General features: G+C 35.7%; 1 protein-coding gene across 1 annotated transcript in view; it reads left to right on the forward strand.

Annotated features, from left to right (window-relative positions):
• The window catches only part of LOC110031190 (probable serine/threonine-protein phosphatase 2A regulatory subunit B'' subunit TON2), a 90,357-nt gene that overhangs the window by 36,412 nt on the left and 35,638 nt on the right, over window positions 1-18,307 (forward strand). The window contains exons 7-10 of the mRNA XM_020734276.1: window positions 1,461-1,532; window positions 1,670-1,802; window positions 2,446-2,510; window positions 17,818-17,893. Coding sequence (XP_020589935.1) covers window positions 1,461-1,532; window positions 1,670-1,802; window positions 2,446-2,510; window positions 17,818-17,893 — 346 coding nt within the window. The remainder of the gene's footprint in view (window positions 1-1,460; window positions 1,533-1,669; window positions 1,803-2,445; window positions 2,511-17,817; window positions 17,894-18,307) is intronic.

The following is an 18,307-nucleotide window of genomic DNA, read 5'->3' on the forward strand; positions in this document are numbered from 1 at the left end:
GAAGGGTGAGTCTCAATTCTAGTTTTCTAAGATGGTCCATAGGAATTTCTAGAGCTAGAACCTAGGCTCTAAGGAGGAGAAGAAAAGACCTCACAAAAATGAGGTCAACATTGATCTCAATCAGAAATTGGGGAAAGGAAGGCGCTTCAGTGAATACAAATAGATATAAAAAAATGGCGAGGAAGTTGATATACTTATCACATACACGACCATATATTACTTGTCGTGTGAGTTTGGCATGTCAATTGTTGCACTTGCCCTATGAGAAACACATATTGAAGCAGTCAATATAATTCTCAAATATCTAAAAGGTACACCAGGTAAGGGGCTTACTCTTTCAGAAGATCACACAAAAAAGCATATAAACATACACTTGATACAAATTGGGCAAGCTTAGTTATAAACAGGAGATAAAATTTTGGATACTTCATCTATGTTTGAGGAAACTTGGTTACATGGTGAAGTAAGAAACAAAATGTGGTTGCCAGGAGTTGTGTTGGGGTATACTATTGGACTATGACTTATGTAATATGTGAGTCGTTATGGTTGAAAAGAATTTTGAAGAGGTGCAAATCTCGATAAGTATGTCATTTGAAGTTATACTGTGACAATAAAGCAAACATAAGCATTGCAGAAAATCCAGTGCAGCATGATCGCACAAAGCTTTTGGGGATTGAGAGATACTTCATAAAAGAGGAGATTGATTGTGGAACTATTTGAATGTCATTTATCTCTACCGCTCAACAAATAACAGATATCTTTACCAAACGACTACTCAAGCTTAATTTTGAGTTTCTTATAAGCAAGTTGGGCGTGATAGATAACTATGATCCAACTTGAGGGATGGTGTTGGATTTCTAGGAAGAGTTTTTTAGTTTATTTTATTATTATATATTTTCTATTTTTAGAATGTAGCATTATTGCTATGTCATAACTCATGTTTCCTTCTTTTATCATGGAGAGTTATAATTGATTTTATTTCTTTTTAGTGTGTGAGCCATCCCCTCTATTTATCTTGTAATCGTTTTCTATGAAATTGAAGGGGAATAATTATTTTCTCTCTTCCAAAACCTACAATGCTATTTGAATGAGCAAAACTGAAAAAAGTTGGGCTCTTTATAAAAAGATTATATTGTAATGAAATTAAAATATCTCACATCTGAACTTTTATATTTACTTGCAGAGCACTTTGATTCTTTATACCTATGCCTAAAAAGTTGCATGTCATTTTTAAAATGTGATAATAGTGCTAATTTTTATGTGATATTAAAGATTTGAGTGATATGTGTGTAAATATGAAAGTTTAGCTACGAGACATATAAATACATAGGAATTCTGCGCTGTGTATGTAAATTCCCCTAATTTATCATTGGCTTCTGGTTAATTTAATTCTTTTGTCAGTTTGAAAAATGATATTTCTTGCAAAATTTTTTAACTTTTAGAATTTTGACCTGTTTCAGGTATCTCTTACACAAGCAAGAATTGACATGAGTGAGCTTGATGAAGATTCTGATGGATTCCTTCTGCCTCATGTACGGATTCATTTGCTGATTGGCTCTAACATGTGGCTTGTTGGAGTTAATTATAAGTGCATGCTTGTTTCTAAATTTTCTGAACATCTATGATTGGTTATCGATGATGGCATTCTAATGTCATCTCTTGTTCACAGGAAATGGAAGCTTATATAAGAGGTCTCATACCCAACCTTGCACAGCTAAGGGATATGCCTGCAGCCTTTGTTCAAATGTACTGTCGAATAGCTGCACAGAAGTTCTTTTTCTTCTGTGATCCTTACAGGCGAGGTCTGCTCCACAACTTTGTTTTCCTTTTCACGGATATATATTCCAACTTGACAAAAGTTTCAAAATGGTCTTCATACTCTTTGCAGCGGGGCTATTTTAGTCCCAGAGTTTATAAAAGTTTCAATTTAGTCCCCAAACTTTTAAATATCGGCAGAAATAGCTCTTAGCTAGGTCTTTTTTGAAACTCATTAAATCAGTCCTGGGACGACTATAACACTTTTATAGCCTCTGGGACTAAATTGACCCAATGTAAGTAGTCTGGGGATGATTTTGGAACTTTACTCGTTCCAATTTACAGGTTATAGGGGAAGAAAAATTTGTCTTTTGCAGCTGTTTTTGTTTTTTCATGGGGAATTTACATATATGCTGCACAATTCTTTTGTATTTACTAGCACCTAGATATTCATATTTACATACATACCACTCAAAGCTTTAACATCACATCAAAAATACCATTAGCACTACTTTTTTTTGAAATGTACCTTTTCATGCATAGATTTATGACATAAATGTAAATATCGAACTTTGGGTGTTTGATATATATTTACATAAAAATCATGTGGTATGTATTAATTTCCCTTCTTTCATTTGAGGTTTACTTGCCTATTATTTCATTTTCTGATACACTGGTCTTCATAAATAGGGAAAGCATGTATAAAGAAAATACTGCTCAGCAACTGCCTTCAGGAGCTTATGGAACTGCACCAGGTATTGTAATTGAAGTTAGCTAATTTTCTGCTGTCCCTTATTTGCAGTAAATATGGTTTTTTTGGATGATTGAGTGATTCTTTGTTTGGGTGCTTAAAAGTGTGCGTGGTAATCTTTTTTTGATGAAATGTAGTATTTATTAGGAAGATTTACATACATACAACTTAATTCCAATACTTATGTATTTTACATATCTAACACCTAAACTTCAATTTTATATATATGCCACCTTACCTTTGCATGAAAAGATGTATTTCACTTTTTAAAAGTTTAAAAAGTAATTTTTTTAGTTTGATATGAAAGATTTAGGTAGTATAAATGGAAAAAAGTAGAGTTCAGGTGTTAGATATGTAAATAGATAGGAATTGGGTGGTATGCATGTTAATGCCCTCTTTTTTTAACTTGAAGATGACATATATTTTATTCTATAAAGAAGATAGGAATTTGATTCTGATATTAACTTGAATGTACAATTAATTCAGTTTTATAATGCTGAAGCTTTATCGTCATTATCTGCCCTATTCATGTTAGTTGTATGGCCGGTCTTCAATTGCAATAAAAATGATCGAATATGATGATGCATTTATGCGCTTTTGTCAATTGTTAGTTGCATGGAAATAATTATTGCTATTATAGGGTGAACTTTCCGATAGATACTTATTGTATTTGATGTTCAATCATGAACTAGAAATATCTATTTACATCTCTTTCCTACATTTATAAGCTTTATAAATGTCTGATCTTGGATAAACAATTTTTTACTGCGGATATCTACATAAACATTCTTGAATTTTTTTGTCTTTCTGGCCTGTGTATTATTTCAACTTTTTAGGAACAACGTTATCTTAAGAACGGGAATCATATTGTGCTCCAAAGACCGTAACTGAAAACAATGGTTTTAAAATATCAAGCACACGTAGAGGCTTTATTTTCGTTTAAATGTGCAAAGCAGATAGCAAAGCAGCATTTTATAGATTAGAGTGTTCTTGACTCTTATATCACATATGCTTATACTACATGAATAAAAGTCATTAAATTAGCCAAATTTAAATTACAAAATGTACTTTTTGGGACAATATAAGAATACATTCTAAGGTTTGAAGTCATGCAATCAACTACAACACAGGGGGTTTTTTTTTTTTTTTTTTTTTTTTTTTTTTTTTGGATGAGTCAAGGTGCAATCTACAAAATTGAATCAGTAAATTATTGCAAAATATGAAATAATTAGCATCATTTCTAACATCAAAATAAGATGTCAAATTAAGACCATAAAAAAGTGAAAGGTATACTATTAAAAGTCACAAGAGGCTAAAACGCCCATAACTTGTATAAAATTATAAATATATTGATAAAATTCATTGACAATTACGTTGAAATTTAGCGGGATAATTTTATTGATATCAAAAAAGATATAAATACAAGTTACAAGAGTTATAAAATAGGAAAGACCTAAACTTGGAAATACATAAATAAAAAAATACATAAATATGAAAATATATTAATTAGGAAATATTTGGAAAGGAAAGGAATAACTAAATGCTAATAATTCTAATACTCTCCCTCAAGTTGAATCATAGATGTCAATTATGTTCAACTTCGATTGAAGTCGTTAAATAATGATCGAGGAAGATTTTTTGTGAGGATATCTACTAGTTGACCACTGGATGAAAAAAATGGAACATAATTCTCCTCGGAATTGAGCTTCTCCTTGATTAAGTGACAAACAATATCTACATGCTTGTTGCGATCATATTGGACTGGATTATGAGCTTTGCTAATGATAGCTTTATTATTGCAAAACAGTTGTAGAAGGAACAAAGTCCGACATACATAACTCACGAAACATGATGGGCAACCAGAGAGCTTCACATATTTTCAACGATGTAGAAAGAAACTCGGTTCCAACACTGCTATGGGCTATCGCCGATTATTTTTTTCTTTTCCTAAGGCAAGGTTTCACCACAAGGAGCAATAACTCGAGGTTGATCGCCAATCATGGACTGACCCGCCCCAATCAGCGTTCGTATAAACTGCAATAGAGCGAGTGGTGTGGCGAGAGAACAACAAACTTGAGTCCAGTGTGCCTTTTAAGTAGTGGAGAATCCGGTGGGCAACAATGAGATGTTGCTCATAGGGATTATAGTTGAATTGGCTTACAATACCAACAGTTTGACAAATATTGGAGCGTGCATGGGCGAGGTAATTGAGTTTGCGCACAATATGTTGTTAGTCTTGTTCACCAGAGTGACATTGAGAACATCTGTCAATTTTTCATTGGGATCTATCATAACAACAACCGGTTTGCAAAGGAGAAGGTTGGTCTCTGTTAATTGTTCCATCACATATTTGCGTTGGGAAAGACAATTGCCCTGAGTGGATTGAGCAACTTCCATCCTTAAGAAATATTAGAAAGATCCCAAGTCATTCATTTCAAAAATTGTGGCGAGGATGCCTTTAAGAGATTCAAAGGCTGGCAGATCATTACCTGAGAGCACAATATTATCGACATAAATGATGAGGATGGCAATATGACCACTGTTGGAATGTCGAAAGAAAAAAAAATGATCAGATTGGGCTTGAAAGAACCCATGGCTCACTACTACTTGCATGAACTTGTCGAATCAGGTCCGAGGGGATTGCTTCAGTCCATAGAGAGAATTTCACAGTCGACACACTTGCCCACGAGAAGAAGTAGAGTCCAAGCATAGAGGGAGAGACATATTCATCCTCTATGAGATCGCTGTTAAGGAAAGCGTTCTTGACATGTAGTTGGAGTAAGGGTCAATTTAGATTCATGGCAAGGGATAACAAAACTCCAATGGTGTTCAGCTTAGCAACGGAGTAAACGTCTCCTGATAGTCAACTCTATAAATTTGCGAGTAGTCTTTGGCGACCAACCGCGCTTTTTTGCATTCATAGGATCCATTGAAGTTAAATTTAGTGTTGAAAATCCATTGACTACCAATTGCTTTCTTTTCTCGAGGAAGATCAACATTCCACGTATGGTTTCGCCGAAGGGCAATTATCTCATCCATTACTGCAACCTTCCGGGAAGGGTCCGCTAATGCTGCCTCAATAGTAGATTAAAGACGATCATTCATCAAGAAAGTGACCTGCTTTGTAGGTCGGTGATAAGTTGTGGAATGAGACGTATTTTGCCATGAAATAAAGTGAACATGTCTGATTGCGTACCTCAATGATAGAATTCACCTCCTATTCGGAGCAGGAGTAATCCCCACAAGTTGAGAGAGTGTAGTTCTGGGGATGTCGACCAGAGCAGATTCTATGATCTGTAAGGAGGCAGCGGGCTCAAGAGTAGGTGCATTGATACGAGTCTCAACTGAAGGTTTGATGTGCCGAGTATAGACACAGAGAGTGGGTTGAAGGAGATGTTGGTTTGGATGGTGGCGGATCCAATGGGACTGAAGGTTCCTCAGAAACAATGGTTGGAGCTGTAGGTAGATTATCCATCAGAGTCGGAAAAGGAATAGTGTTAAAAAAGTCTAGCTCCCCCTAACTTGGAGTAGTGTTAGAGAAGTCGAGGATACTTTCAAAGAAATAGACATTAACACTCATATAGAGTTTATTTGTGATATGATCAAGATACCATAGCCTTTTTGAGTGGCAGAATATCCGAGAAAGACAAATTTGATTGAATGGGGACCAAATTTACTACTCGTTGGGGCAGTATTCCAAACATATTTGATAAAACATATTCAATTGGTAGGAAAACCTGACATCAAGACGACTAACGGGGTTCGGAAGTTGTGAATATTTTTGCGGGGACTCTATTGTTGAGATATGTGGAGGTAAGTACGACATTATTCCAAACTTTTTCGGGCATTAGATTGAAACATAATGGACATGCGATTTCGAGATGGTGTTGGTTTTTCGGTTCAACTACCCCATTTTGTTGAGGAGTATATCCGTACAAGAGCTATGATGGAGGATGTCTTTATTTACCAATAATTCTCTCAATATAGAGTTAAAATTCACTGTTGTTAGTTCAAAGGACTTGGATTTGGTCAAAATAGAGTGAAAATTTTTAAAGATAACTGCAACGCAAAATTTGCCTTTTAAGATATAAACCTAAGTAATTCAAGTGTGGCCATCAATCAAGGTAAGAAACCGTTGTTTATTGGTATAGTTGGGAGTTTGAGAGGTTCCCATAAGTCACTATAAGTTAGTGAAAAATGAGCGGAAGGAGTATACGAGTAGGGTGGACATGGGATGCGATGATGTTTAGATAAATGACAAATCTCACCTTTAAACCTAGATAGATTTTTATTAGTAAACATCAATGGATATAACTGTTTTAAATATTAAAAATTGGGATAATCCAAACGACAATGTAGAAGCATAATAGGACATTTAATGGACAGGTAAAAACTACAACTACTGGATGAAATGTCCTCGTCATGAATGTCTTTCTCTTGGAAGAAGTAGAGCCCGATTACCTTCTTAGCAAATCCAATCATCCACCTCGAACGACGATCCTGAAATATACAAACATTAGGAGAAAAATGGGTAACACAATCAATGTCATGCCAACTTACTGATTGAAAAGATATTACATTTCAACAAAGGTACGTGTAACACAGATTCTAGAGTCAATCTGATTGTTAGAACAATAGGTCTTTACCTATGATGGAACTACAGGAGCCATAAGTAATTTTAATAGTATCTCTTGGAGCACGAGAATAGAGAGACTTGAGAAGATCCTGTCATGTGGTCTGTAGCACTTAAATTAATAATCCATGAACCAAAAGAAGCAAAATCAACGAGTTTCATGCAAATGTTACCTTGATGGACATGGGAGAAAGAGAACTGACTAGATTCAAGCAGCTTAATTAGGTGCACCATCTAACTCTTAATGCAGTCTAGTGATTCCGGGATGTTCTGAGTGTGAATCGGCTGTATCGTCGTAGATTTTGATATCATAGTGAGAACCTTAGCAATGGAAGATTCAGTCGAAGGTTTATTAGCCAGTTTACCGTGGAGCTTTTAACACTTGTCATGGATATGTTAGGGTTTATGATAGAAATCACAAGTGGAGTGATTGGCCTGTGATGGCATGGAAGAGTGTAGAGTACTATTGGAGATCAAGGCGGAGGTTAGGTTGAAGAAGTGGAGGTGCTGAGCATGGCAAGTCGTTGGCTTTCTTTCCGACGAATCTCGGTGAATGCTATCCAAATTGAAGGAACGATATCCCGACCAAGAATATTGTCCCAGACTTCATCAAGCTCCTTGTTTAGGCTGGTCAGAAATTTTAACACATGATCCTTTTCCACAATTTTTTGGAAGAGGGAACGATCAGCTGGAGAGCCCCAAGTGTAGTCGTAGTAGAGATCACATTCCATCTATAAGGTAACCAAGTCATTATAGTACTGTCACGGTCATTGATCCTTGTTTCGCCACACGGATCTTCTTAGAAACTTCATAAAGTTGACCGGAATTTCTTACGTCAAGGTATGTATCACGAACTACAATCCGAAGAGCACTTGCAGATGGAAGAAATAGGTATGAACGACAAATCGAAGTCTCCAAGGAATTAATCAGCTACAACTTCACCATGAAATTCTCCACTTCTTACGCTGCATATGTTGGGTCAGTTTTCGGACGTTCATGAATCATACCTGTGAGATAGCTGAATTTTTCGCATCCTTTTACGAACAATAACACAGCTTGTGGCTATCGTATGAAATTAGAGTCATTAATTTTTAGGGTGGTGATCAAGAAGTTCATGTGACTTTTAGGTCCTTCTTATGGAGGGATTGAGGTTGGTGTCGATCATCCGGTATACTCAAGTACATCGTCGGAAGGAGGCTAGGTGGTGGAGTCTGCCATGATTGTGACCGAGCCAAATGTATGGTTGGGATGCCATGACAGAGATTCTGGCTGCAAGAGGACGAGCCGACAACGGGAGGTCTTGCATTGGATAGATTCGGCTGCAAGAAGGTGCTCCTGCGATTCTGGAGGGAGATCAGGTTGGCTGGAGAGAAATCAGGCTGGCTGGAGGGAGGTCGGGTGACTGGAAGCACCTGCCAGAAGGATTAGCAGCAGCTTTCGGAAAATTGGTGCCGGAAAAGCATGCAGGGAAGCTAGGGCTGAAATCTGCAGGGTAAGGGCCCAACGGCTGGAGAATCAGCAGGGAAGAGGGGGACAAGCAACAGTAAAACCTGCATGTGTTGCCCTGTAGGAAGTGTCGACGGCTAGGGTGGTGCCTTGACGACAGCTAGTGTTAGATCTTTGGCTCTAATACCATATTGAAATTCGGCAGGATAATTTTATTGACATCAAAAGTGGTATTAATAAATGATACAAGAGTCAGAAAATAGGAAATACATAAACTAGGAAATATCCATTAAGAAAAGCAAATAGCTAAATGCTAATAATTTTAAGAAATTATAAAATATGAAGCATTTATTAAATGAAATAAAATTTGATATAGAATCGAAAATATGCGACGCACATATCTAACTTGAAAACAAGCTTTATGAGTGAGCTTGCAAATTGAATTAACCAGACGTTTGTTGTGATAATTAAAAAAAAGCATAAATGCTCTTATAATTCGTAAAAAGGGCTAAATTTTGAAGCATAAATTAATTGATAAAGTTTTAAGTTTTATAAAAAAAGTCAAAGGAATTTTGTAGTTATCACTCTTTTTTTTTCATTTTTATTCATATGTGGTCTTTTTCTATCAACTAGAATGCTCAATGAAACAAGGTTTAATATTTTGGCAAAGTAAATGATAAGAATTATAAGATGAAGTTTGAATCCAAACAAAGTTAGAATATTTTGATCAAATTTAATCAAAATAAATGTTTTAAATTGATCAACTTTTTTTAGAAGTAATTTTTTTTGAAAATATTTATAATTCACTTCATTCTATCAATGAATAATCTTAGCCGCATTTGAGGTGGAGTAATATGAATAGGGAAACCATAAATAATGTTATACTTAACAGGAGGTTGTTGGTTGGCTCGAAGCATGGAGGTTGAGCACTCAGTTGTTGTTGCATTGGTGGAGTTCGAGTTATGAGTTGTGTCCTATATTTGCGTCGACGCTTCCGGACTTAGTGAACATGAAGAAAATTGTGTTATTGAGGCTTCTTGCTTGTGTGGATTCGAATCGCAGAGGCTGAATAGACCTCCAAATCGATTTTATATGTTGTTGAATACATCAATTCAATGTCGCATGTTACCTGACCCGTTAAGGCATAACCAATTCTGTTTTTCTATTGAAATTCGATCTGAGACATGGAAGTGCACTTGACGCACACGGTATTGTGCTTTCTTTATATAGTTTGTGCTAGCAAACTGTCTTCATGCAATTGTGATGAGAAGCAAAGCTATGGTAGTGAACGTTGCATCTTGAAGAAGCGCACTTTGACACATGTTTTTAATTTCAGTGCATTGTAGCTGAGTCTTTATCTCCTTCTCTAGTCTCACTTGTGTAAACATTCTCTTCATCCTCAATATTAACTATATTTTTCTTTATCAACCAGTAAATACTATTAGCGCATGAAAATACTCTATGAGGTGAGCATTAGATCCCAATCAAAAAATATTTTGTCAAAAGGTTCTAATAGAGAGAAAAACTTTGCAAGATGAGCATTGGGTGTGATTTTGAATTTCAAGTTTAAATATCCACCACTGAAAGGTTCCAACAAAAAAAATATGAATGTTTGATGATTAATGTACGTTGGTAAAATTTTATGTTGACTAAAAATTATGACATATGTTGTAAACTTCATTAATATGTCACGACTTGAATCTCAAAGGAGATATTTCTGATATTATTTGTTATAATTGTTGACACCCTATAATTTGTGTCCTACAAAGACAAATAGTCTCCCCTAGGGAATCCCATCATACACGGCTATTATCCTACTTGATGGTTTAGTGGTTCCCATAGCTGATGCTAGGGTCATTGTTGTGTTGTTTAGAGCTACGTCAGCGACCTCAGTCTACTGAAGTATTTGTGTGTCAAATATTTCATGTTGCATATAAAAAATGACCCAACTATGAATATAACTATTTTGCCTATTGAGCCTTTCACACCAAGAAACCAAGATGCTAAAACTTTCACGTTAGAAAGAAAATCATCTTAATGGCAAAGGAAAAAAAGATGAATATTGAACTAAGGGCTCATCAACTGCTCCCCGAGCAAAGACCCCTTCAACGAGCTCTAGTCCCAAAAGTGAGTATACTTGCAACCAATTATAAAATTTAAAATATTTTAAAAAGAATAGCTATATCAGTGCCATTAACCAATTCCTTTGGGCTTAATAATGTCCATCTCCTATTACTAAGAAGAAACAACTTAAAATTTTGTCTGCTAGAGTGTAAAAGGTCTTGAAAATTGTAAAGAAAGGGACTTGATAAAGAGAAGATATGAACAAGCTTATTATGGTTGTGACCAATTTGGCTCCACTGAAGAAGCCATCCAAAAATAACCTACAAGTTCCACATTTTGAACATCATGGTGTGGCTCTTTGACTACTTGTTTAAGAATCCACTATTGAAAGGTTTCGGTGGAAGGGCAATGATCAAAGCCCTCATAAAAGAAATTTTATGCAAAAAAAGATATGAACAAGCTTATTGTGATTGTGACTAATTTGGCTCAAATGAAGAAGCTATCCAAATTTAACCTAACGAAGGTTCTGCAGAAACTAGTGTCATAGCGAATCACTACCGTCTTGTTTCCCTCCTAAAATTCCATTGTCCCCTAAAGACTGTAACCATTTTATACCCAATATGAAATTAGTGCTTCTTAAATTCAAGGTAAGAAAATTCTCCAACCACCTGAATATTCTATAGTGTCGAACTTAGCCTTTTACAAACTCTCGAGCTTTTCTTCACCTGTATCACCCGCATCATTACTCTAAAACTTTGTGTCAACATTCTCAAGCCCCAATTGCTCCACTAATTTAGTGGAGATGCAAAGCAATTGTGATAGAAAGTTGTTGCAGAGAAGTTAGTTGTCTGTTTGTTTTTTTGCAGTTTTGAAATAGTTGTGTTGCATCTGTTTCTGAATAATGATCTTTCTGCCCCTGTACTATTGTGCTTTTTATAGCAAAACTAATCCTGCTAGTACATTTCATACTTGAAAATAAATATTCAGTTTGAATGCTATAAAATAAAAATAGACACATAATAAAATAGTGAATAACACAACAATCAAAATTAAAAAAAAACTATTAAAGTAACAATTAATGAGGTGATAAGATTATTTTTAAAATGTTGTTAGTTAATGTCACAAGATAACATGTCCTCCAATGAAACTCTTCACACCCGATTATTATCGGTGGTAGAATCTTCAAACTAATCCGCTGGCGTAAAGAATTCACAGTTCTCTATTATTTTTCTTGGACGCCTGTAAAACTCTTTCCTATAGCTATGTGGCTATCACGAAGTAAGCATGAAACATTTTCGTCTATAGTAACTTTAAAATGCTCTGGATATACCAGAGGTCCTCGAGTCATTTTTTCCGAAGGTTTAAAATCACAAATCACAATCCCTTAGATAACATTAGTAATAAAAAATATTAGAAGTAATCAATTCAAGTTTTATGATGTTGTAAGGTCTCAGAGAACAAAGTATAAACCAACAAATCTGTCATTACAAAAAGATAATGGACATTATTAAAAAAAGGTTCTTGGTTGTATTTAAATCACGTAATACCTAGCTCACACATTTTTCACATATGCATATCACCAAAAAAACCATTAAGAAGAACCTCAGAAGCCATAAAACTTAAATAGGAGAGAAAATTGGTTGCCTTCTTTGGGATTTAACATGTGTCAAGAACCAATAGCAACATATAGACAATCCAAAAGAACCCATGAGGTTGAATATCTCATCATAGACCTTCAAAACAAAAAATAAAGTGTGCAATAAAAAATTACATTACATATTACACCCACAGTTGCCTCATAGGTCATCCAAGTGGGAAGAAATACATGCAAAAGAATTAGAAAAACATGGAGATTAAAAATGGTCATCATTGTATAAATCATTAATACAATAAACATTTGCACAATACATTACAAATAAAGCAAAAAAAAAAAGTATGACTCTATTTAGCAACCAATGATGACATCTGTAATTCGCTCTCTCAATTCTATCATTTCTTTTGCATCTTCCCTATCTTGGGTGCAAGTTTCGGACAAATCACTTTCAGTGTGATAAAGATTGTCCTAGACGATATCCATATGCTTCTACAGAGACTTTTGAATGATTTTCATTAGCTCTATTGAAGTCAATGTCGCTGAGCGAAGGATGTCGTCAAATATAGTTGTGTAGAGTCATTGTGGTGACCATAATGTGCATTTATTTAGCAAACAGATATGTCGTCATATCTCGCATATTTTTTTCAATGACACTGCTTAAGGATGAATGTTTCTTGTTAAACATCTTTTTTCTACATCGAGCAATATTGCTTGCTCTTTCAAAATCAGGAATGTTGTATTTAGTATCCATAAATGACTTTAGAAACCCTTTTTATAGTGGATATCCAACATCGATCAAATAATATTTATCTGATATAAATACAATAATTAATATTGAAATGAAAACTCTTCTCATTAGTTGAAACTCAAGCAAATTTGAGGGTGGCTACTGAAAATTGTATTTTGAGTTCTTGTGGCAAATTTGAATATGTACCTGATCATGTTCATTTATACACACCATCAACAGGACCACCAGCAAAACCACCACCATGACACAAAAATACCACATCCAACACACACACATACCACCATGGCACAACATCACTACTAACATCACACACCATTGTGGTACACAAAAAAAAAAAAAAACCCACACCATCACTCCAAACATCACCAACAACATAAAAAATCTTTCCTTTAGCAAAGAAGGCTAGCCACCAACAAAAAATAAAAAAAAAATTACGCACACCACCACTAAATAAACATTACCATCTACATAGCATATCCTTCCTCTAATAAAAAGGGCAAACCACCAACAAAAAAAAAAAAAACTTCACCCACACCACCACTACATGCATCACCAACAATATGGCATATCCTTCAACAAAGAGGACAAACCGTTAACATAGCATAACCTTCCTCCAATTGAACCAAAAATGAAATAGAGGGGAGAGCCCCAACCGAGCAAGCCACACTAGGCAAAAAAAAAAAAGTCTTTCGAGTAGAGGCAAAGGAATCGCAAGAAGCCGCACGGGCTACAACACAAAACCAGAAACCGCAAAAAACCAAACCAATAAATCAAAGGAACCAAGCCACAAATAGCAAACCTTCAAACCATAAGATTTTTTCAACGCCAATAGGGTAGAGATTACCAGTTAGAAGGAAATGAAAGAATACCACTAGAATCGAGTATCAAAGACAAGATAGGAATGTAGGAGAAATGAAATGCCACTGGAGCCCGCCGAACATAGTTAGGGCAGAAGATCACACGTGGTCGAAACGTGACAGGGGGAGAGGAGAAGGAGCTAGGGAAAAAAGATCGCACGACGTCAAAAGCGAGGGTGTCGAATAGAAGATCTCACAGGGTCGGAATGTTAGGGGTAATCCGATAATATTTCACAAGCAAAATGCAGGTTGCGGTTTACCTGAATAATTTGGAAAAACAGCTGCACATTTTTTTCTAAACATCAAAACCAACTTTTAGCTTCCGAGCCGCAGTTTAAAAGGTGCCTCAAATTTAGCTGAAGTTGTGGGTGTCACCACTATTACCAACACCACCGCGACCTTCTCCCTGATATGTCCGTGAAGTTTCATAGTGTGGTTGGTGTGAACCCACTACCGAGTTTAATTAAACTTAAGCCACATTCAAGTGTGTGTGTTTCTCCTTCACCACAATCTCCTTTATTTCTTTATCCCCTGCCTCCTCCGTCTTATATACTGTGAAAACCTGCAAGGTTCGATCCTTCCAACAGTGTCACGAGGCAAACTTGTCATCACACCGAAAATATAGCCCTTTGGTTCGCTTCTTTTGAATCTCCATCTGTGTAAGGAATTTGAATGTCACTCCCAGTTATGGTCTACTATTCCTATCCCGTGGAGCCTCCCTCCGGAATCCCAATGTTTGGGTTTTTTGTACCACTATGATTGATAGCATTTTGGTATGGCACTACAATTTTGTTGCTCTGATTATCCTGTTTCATTGTGTTTATATTTTCAATCAACTGTACTATGTTTCTCCCTATCCTCGCAGTTTCAGCAGATGAAGTGTTGCTAAAATCTCTAGCTCCAATCCCTTCATTAAGTTTCCTTTCAATATTGCTTTTGATATCCCTCTTAAACTGTTGGATAACAACTCAAATTTCTTTTTATAATACATGAAAGTCTCTTCCTGCTCGTGCAAGTCCCCTTCCTGCTTGGTTTTGAAGCACTCCAACAATTCGTCCATTAACTCTTTCTATACTCTGATTGGCGGACGTTACTCTCTCCATTGATACCACGCTAGTCATTCCTTCCAAATACAAGGCAGCCACAATCAATTTTTCTTTTTCCGTCAGCTCATTAACAACAATGTATAACTCCATATGATAAACTCAATCATAAGCATCCTCTCCTTCAAACATCAACATCTTCAACTTTTTTGCGTGTCTTTTACCCAATTTTCCGGACTGAAGTTCGTTCCACCCTTGAAGCGATGGTTGGGTACCCTTCCTTGGCCCATATTGATTTCCCTTCTTCCATAAGTTTGACTTGCCTCATAATTAACTCGTCCGTTTCCAGAGGCTTTTGAATCGGCTTCTGCTCAGATAGTGGTTGCAGTTGCCACAGCAAATGGTGTTGACGGGTTCAATGCATCCCTCAGTTGAGTTTCTATCCACTGTGGTTCCCTGTTCTAGGCCTAAATCCTTTGAATTGATCTTTTTCAGCCCATAATTGCACGTCACTATCCCGTCACGAGTGTTGACGCTTGCTTCAGCTCATCTGATGTCTCGCTCGATCCATTCGTCATGATGTCGCTTGAGCATACTTAACATGTCGTTGCTCGATCCTGCAGCTCCAGATCTGCCTAAGGCTGCGATGCTACCCCCTTTGTAACTCGTTCATGGATCGAGTTGTTGGGGGTTCTCTTTTCACATTTCCAATTCGACACACACCCTAATGACAATGCTAGAGGTTTCGTCGATCGTAAACACAGGCTCAGCAACAGAAGATTGGAGTGGAACTCCACGAGCTTCTTTATCATTTCTTCCAAGGTCATGAATCGTCCCTCAATGGACAAGAAATTCCTTCATTCCTGATTTGAGTTGGCCTCTTTTTTTAATCTATTTTTCAAAGCATCAACTTTCTTGACTGTCATTACTCCCACGTACGGCTCGGATACCAATTTGATAGGAATGAGGCAAATTTTCACAGAGATTAGAGTGAAATAAAATATTTTCTTACACTGGCACAATATAACTCATCCAAACACAAAATAATAGACCTACAATTCGAGAGGTAAGTTTAATCTCTCCTAGACCCTAAACTTCTAAAATAAAGACATCGATCACTCACAAGCTCTCATCACATTAAGCTCTATTTGTACAAAATAATAATAATTAACAAATGAAAAAGATGCCTTTTTAGAATTGTGCCTAAAAAAGGTCTTGAAATTATTTGGCGGGCTCGGTGCGGGTTTAGTGGAACCACTCGACTCAATGGAGCACAAGGCGAAATGCGCCGGTCTAACAAAACATTGTAGCACCTACCAGTGAAGTCAAAGAGTGGTCATCCAAAGAAAAGTAGAAGGCCTTCGATGGGGAGAAGGATGTCGTGCAATGTAAGTGCAACTGAATGAGAGTCCATAACCGAATAACTTGTAAGGCCAAGTGCCCATTGCCATCATAATATTTTATGCTCTACTTTCTCCTTGTGATTATAAGAATAGTGCTGTAATCTTTCATGTAATATTATCGTTCGCTTATACTATGCTGCAATTCTTGTCATTGTGATGTGCTATGGTTTTTGTTTTACACTTTTTTATCTTCTGATGTCCCTCTGCTATGCTATACTTCTTGAATTCCATGCTACAGTAGCTACTTTAGAATCTCGTGTTATAATTTTTGTGAATGTACTTTGTTGTAGCAACCACTTTAATAGACTAATAGCTGTTAGAACATTGTTTAACATGTTCAAACTATATTCAAATGATGCTATAATCTTTGTCCGAATTTGTTTTGAACTCTTTTCGCATTAGTCCCTATTCAAGTCTCTTTCATTCTCATATGAAGCCAATGTGCAATCCATCTTAGAATAAGGTTCCAACCTTATTTGAAAGAATTTGGAGGCTTTGAACATAGTTTTAACATATCTTAAACATTTTCTTGGTCATGATTCCAACCTTGTTTGAGCCTTGAAAGAATCCATTCAAGCAAATGCCGGTCACAGGGGCCTTGAATTAAGTTCTCCCTGACCAAAAATAGAGTGATTTTGGTCTGAAACGAACTTTTGAGCATATTTTCCCTAGAAAACAAATGGCTGGCATATTCTCTAAAATTTACCATTATGAGACATATAAAGTCACAAGCGTCATCATGTGTTTGTTTATAGTGACTAAACAGTTAAGGGGCTGATGATGGATGATGGTATCTTCTTTTTATTCAACACACTGAGGCTACAGAACTAATTAGTTCCGCATGAATAGAAATTCCTTGGATTTTTTGTTAATTTTAAATTATAGTGCTCCATTAAAATATTTCTTGTCGGTTCCAGCCTTGTGGTCCAAGTTAAACCTTAATTTATTTTTCTTTCTATTAGAACTAGAGATATTAATGATTATTTTACACTTCCTTCATACTAAATATTTAAGCTTTAAATTCTAAAATTCTTAATTTTTCAGAACTATCTCTAGTTGAACTAAGAAATCCGAAATACGGGCATGAATGTGAAAAGAAGCATGAATTTAAAAAAAAGAAGCTACATTGGAAAACTAGTTAGGCAATATTGTTATAAAGTTGGTATGGCTACTCTCCATATTGGTCTGCACTGTAACTTCAACTAGAATTTATACTACTTTTTGTTATAATTTTGCTTACAGATTTATGGAGTTTTTTCTCTCATATTCAACTTAAAATTGAATGGAATTAAGACATACCTGCTTTGTAAATCAATTTTAGCTGAACTGAGTCTCAACTTTTTGTGTGCAGAAAAAAACATTATTTCAATGACTTTAATGTACTTGTGCTCTTTTGTTGGTTTTGATGACCCATTTGTAGTCATATTTAGTACTATATTTTAATGCCAACCTATATTGCAACTTTTAATTTGATTTGATATATTTGGAGTTGAAGATCTGGTTATTATTATGTTACGTCTCAGGATAGTGAGGAAGAAGTTGCTGATACTGAACAGGCTGAGAATTGGTTCTCTCTGACTTCTGCCCAACGAATATGTGGTATGCCACATATGATTTCACATAATAAAACTATGCATTTTAGGATTTATCGATTTTGGTGCCATATTTTCATTTTGATTTACACTTTACAAACTTAATTATGTTCCATTGTTGGTTATTTTTTATTGATTCCATAGTCTTGCATAACTATGTAATTATTTGTTCCATCGCCATATGTTTTGTAAGCTAATCTTTCAAGAAAGTTTTTAGTTTTTGTTACAACTAACACCTAAACTTTAATATTTATGTATATGTCACCTAAATCCATAACATCACATAAAAAATACCCCTATCATGAACTTTTTAAAAATGAAATGCACATTTTCATGCATAGGTTTATAATACCAAAGTGTATAAATGTAAATATCAAAATTTTGGTGTTTGATATGTAAATACATAAGAATTGTGGGGTAT

The sequence above is a fragment of the Phalaenopsis equestris genome, unplaced genomic scaffold (assembly GCF_001263595.1).
Source record: "Phalaenopsis equestris unplaced genomic scaffold, ASM126359v1 Scaffold000787, whole genome shotgun sequence".
Lineage (NCBI taxonomy): Eukaryota > Viridiplantae > Streptophyta > Magnoliopsida > Asparagales > Orchidaceae > Phalaenopsis > Phalaenopsis equestris.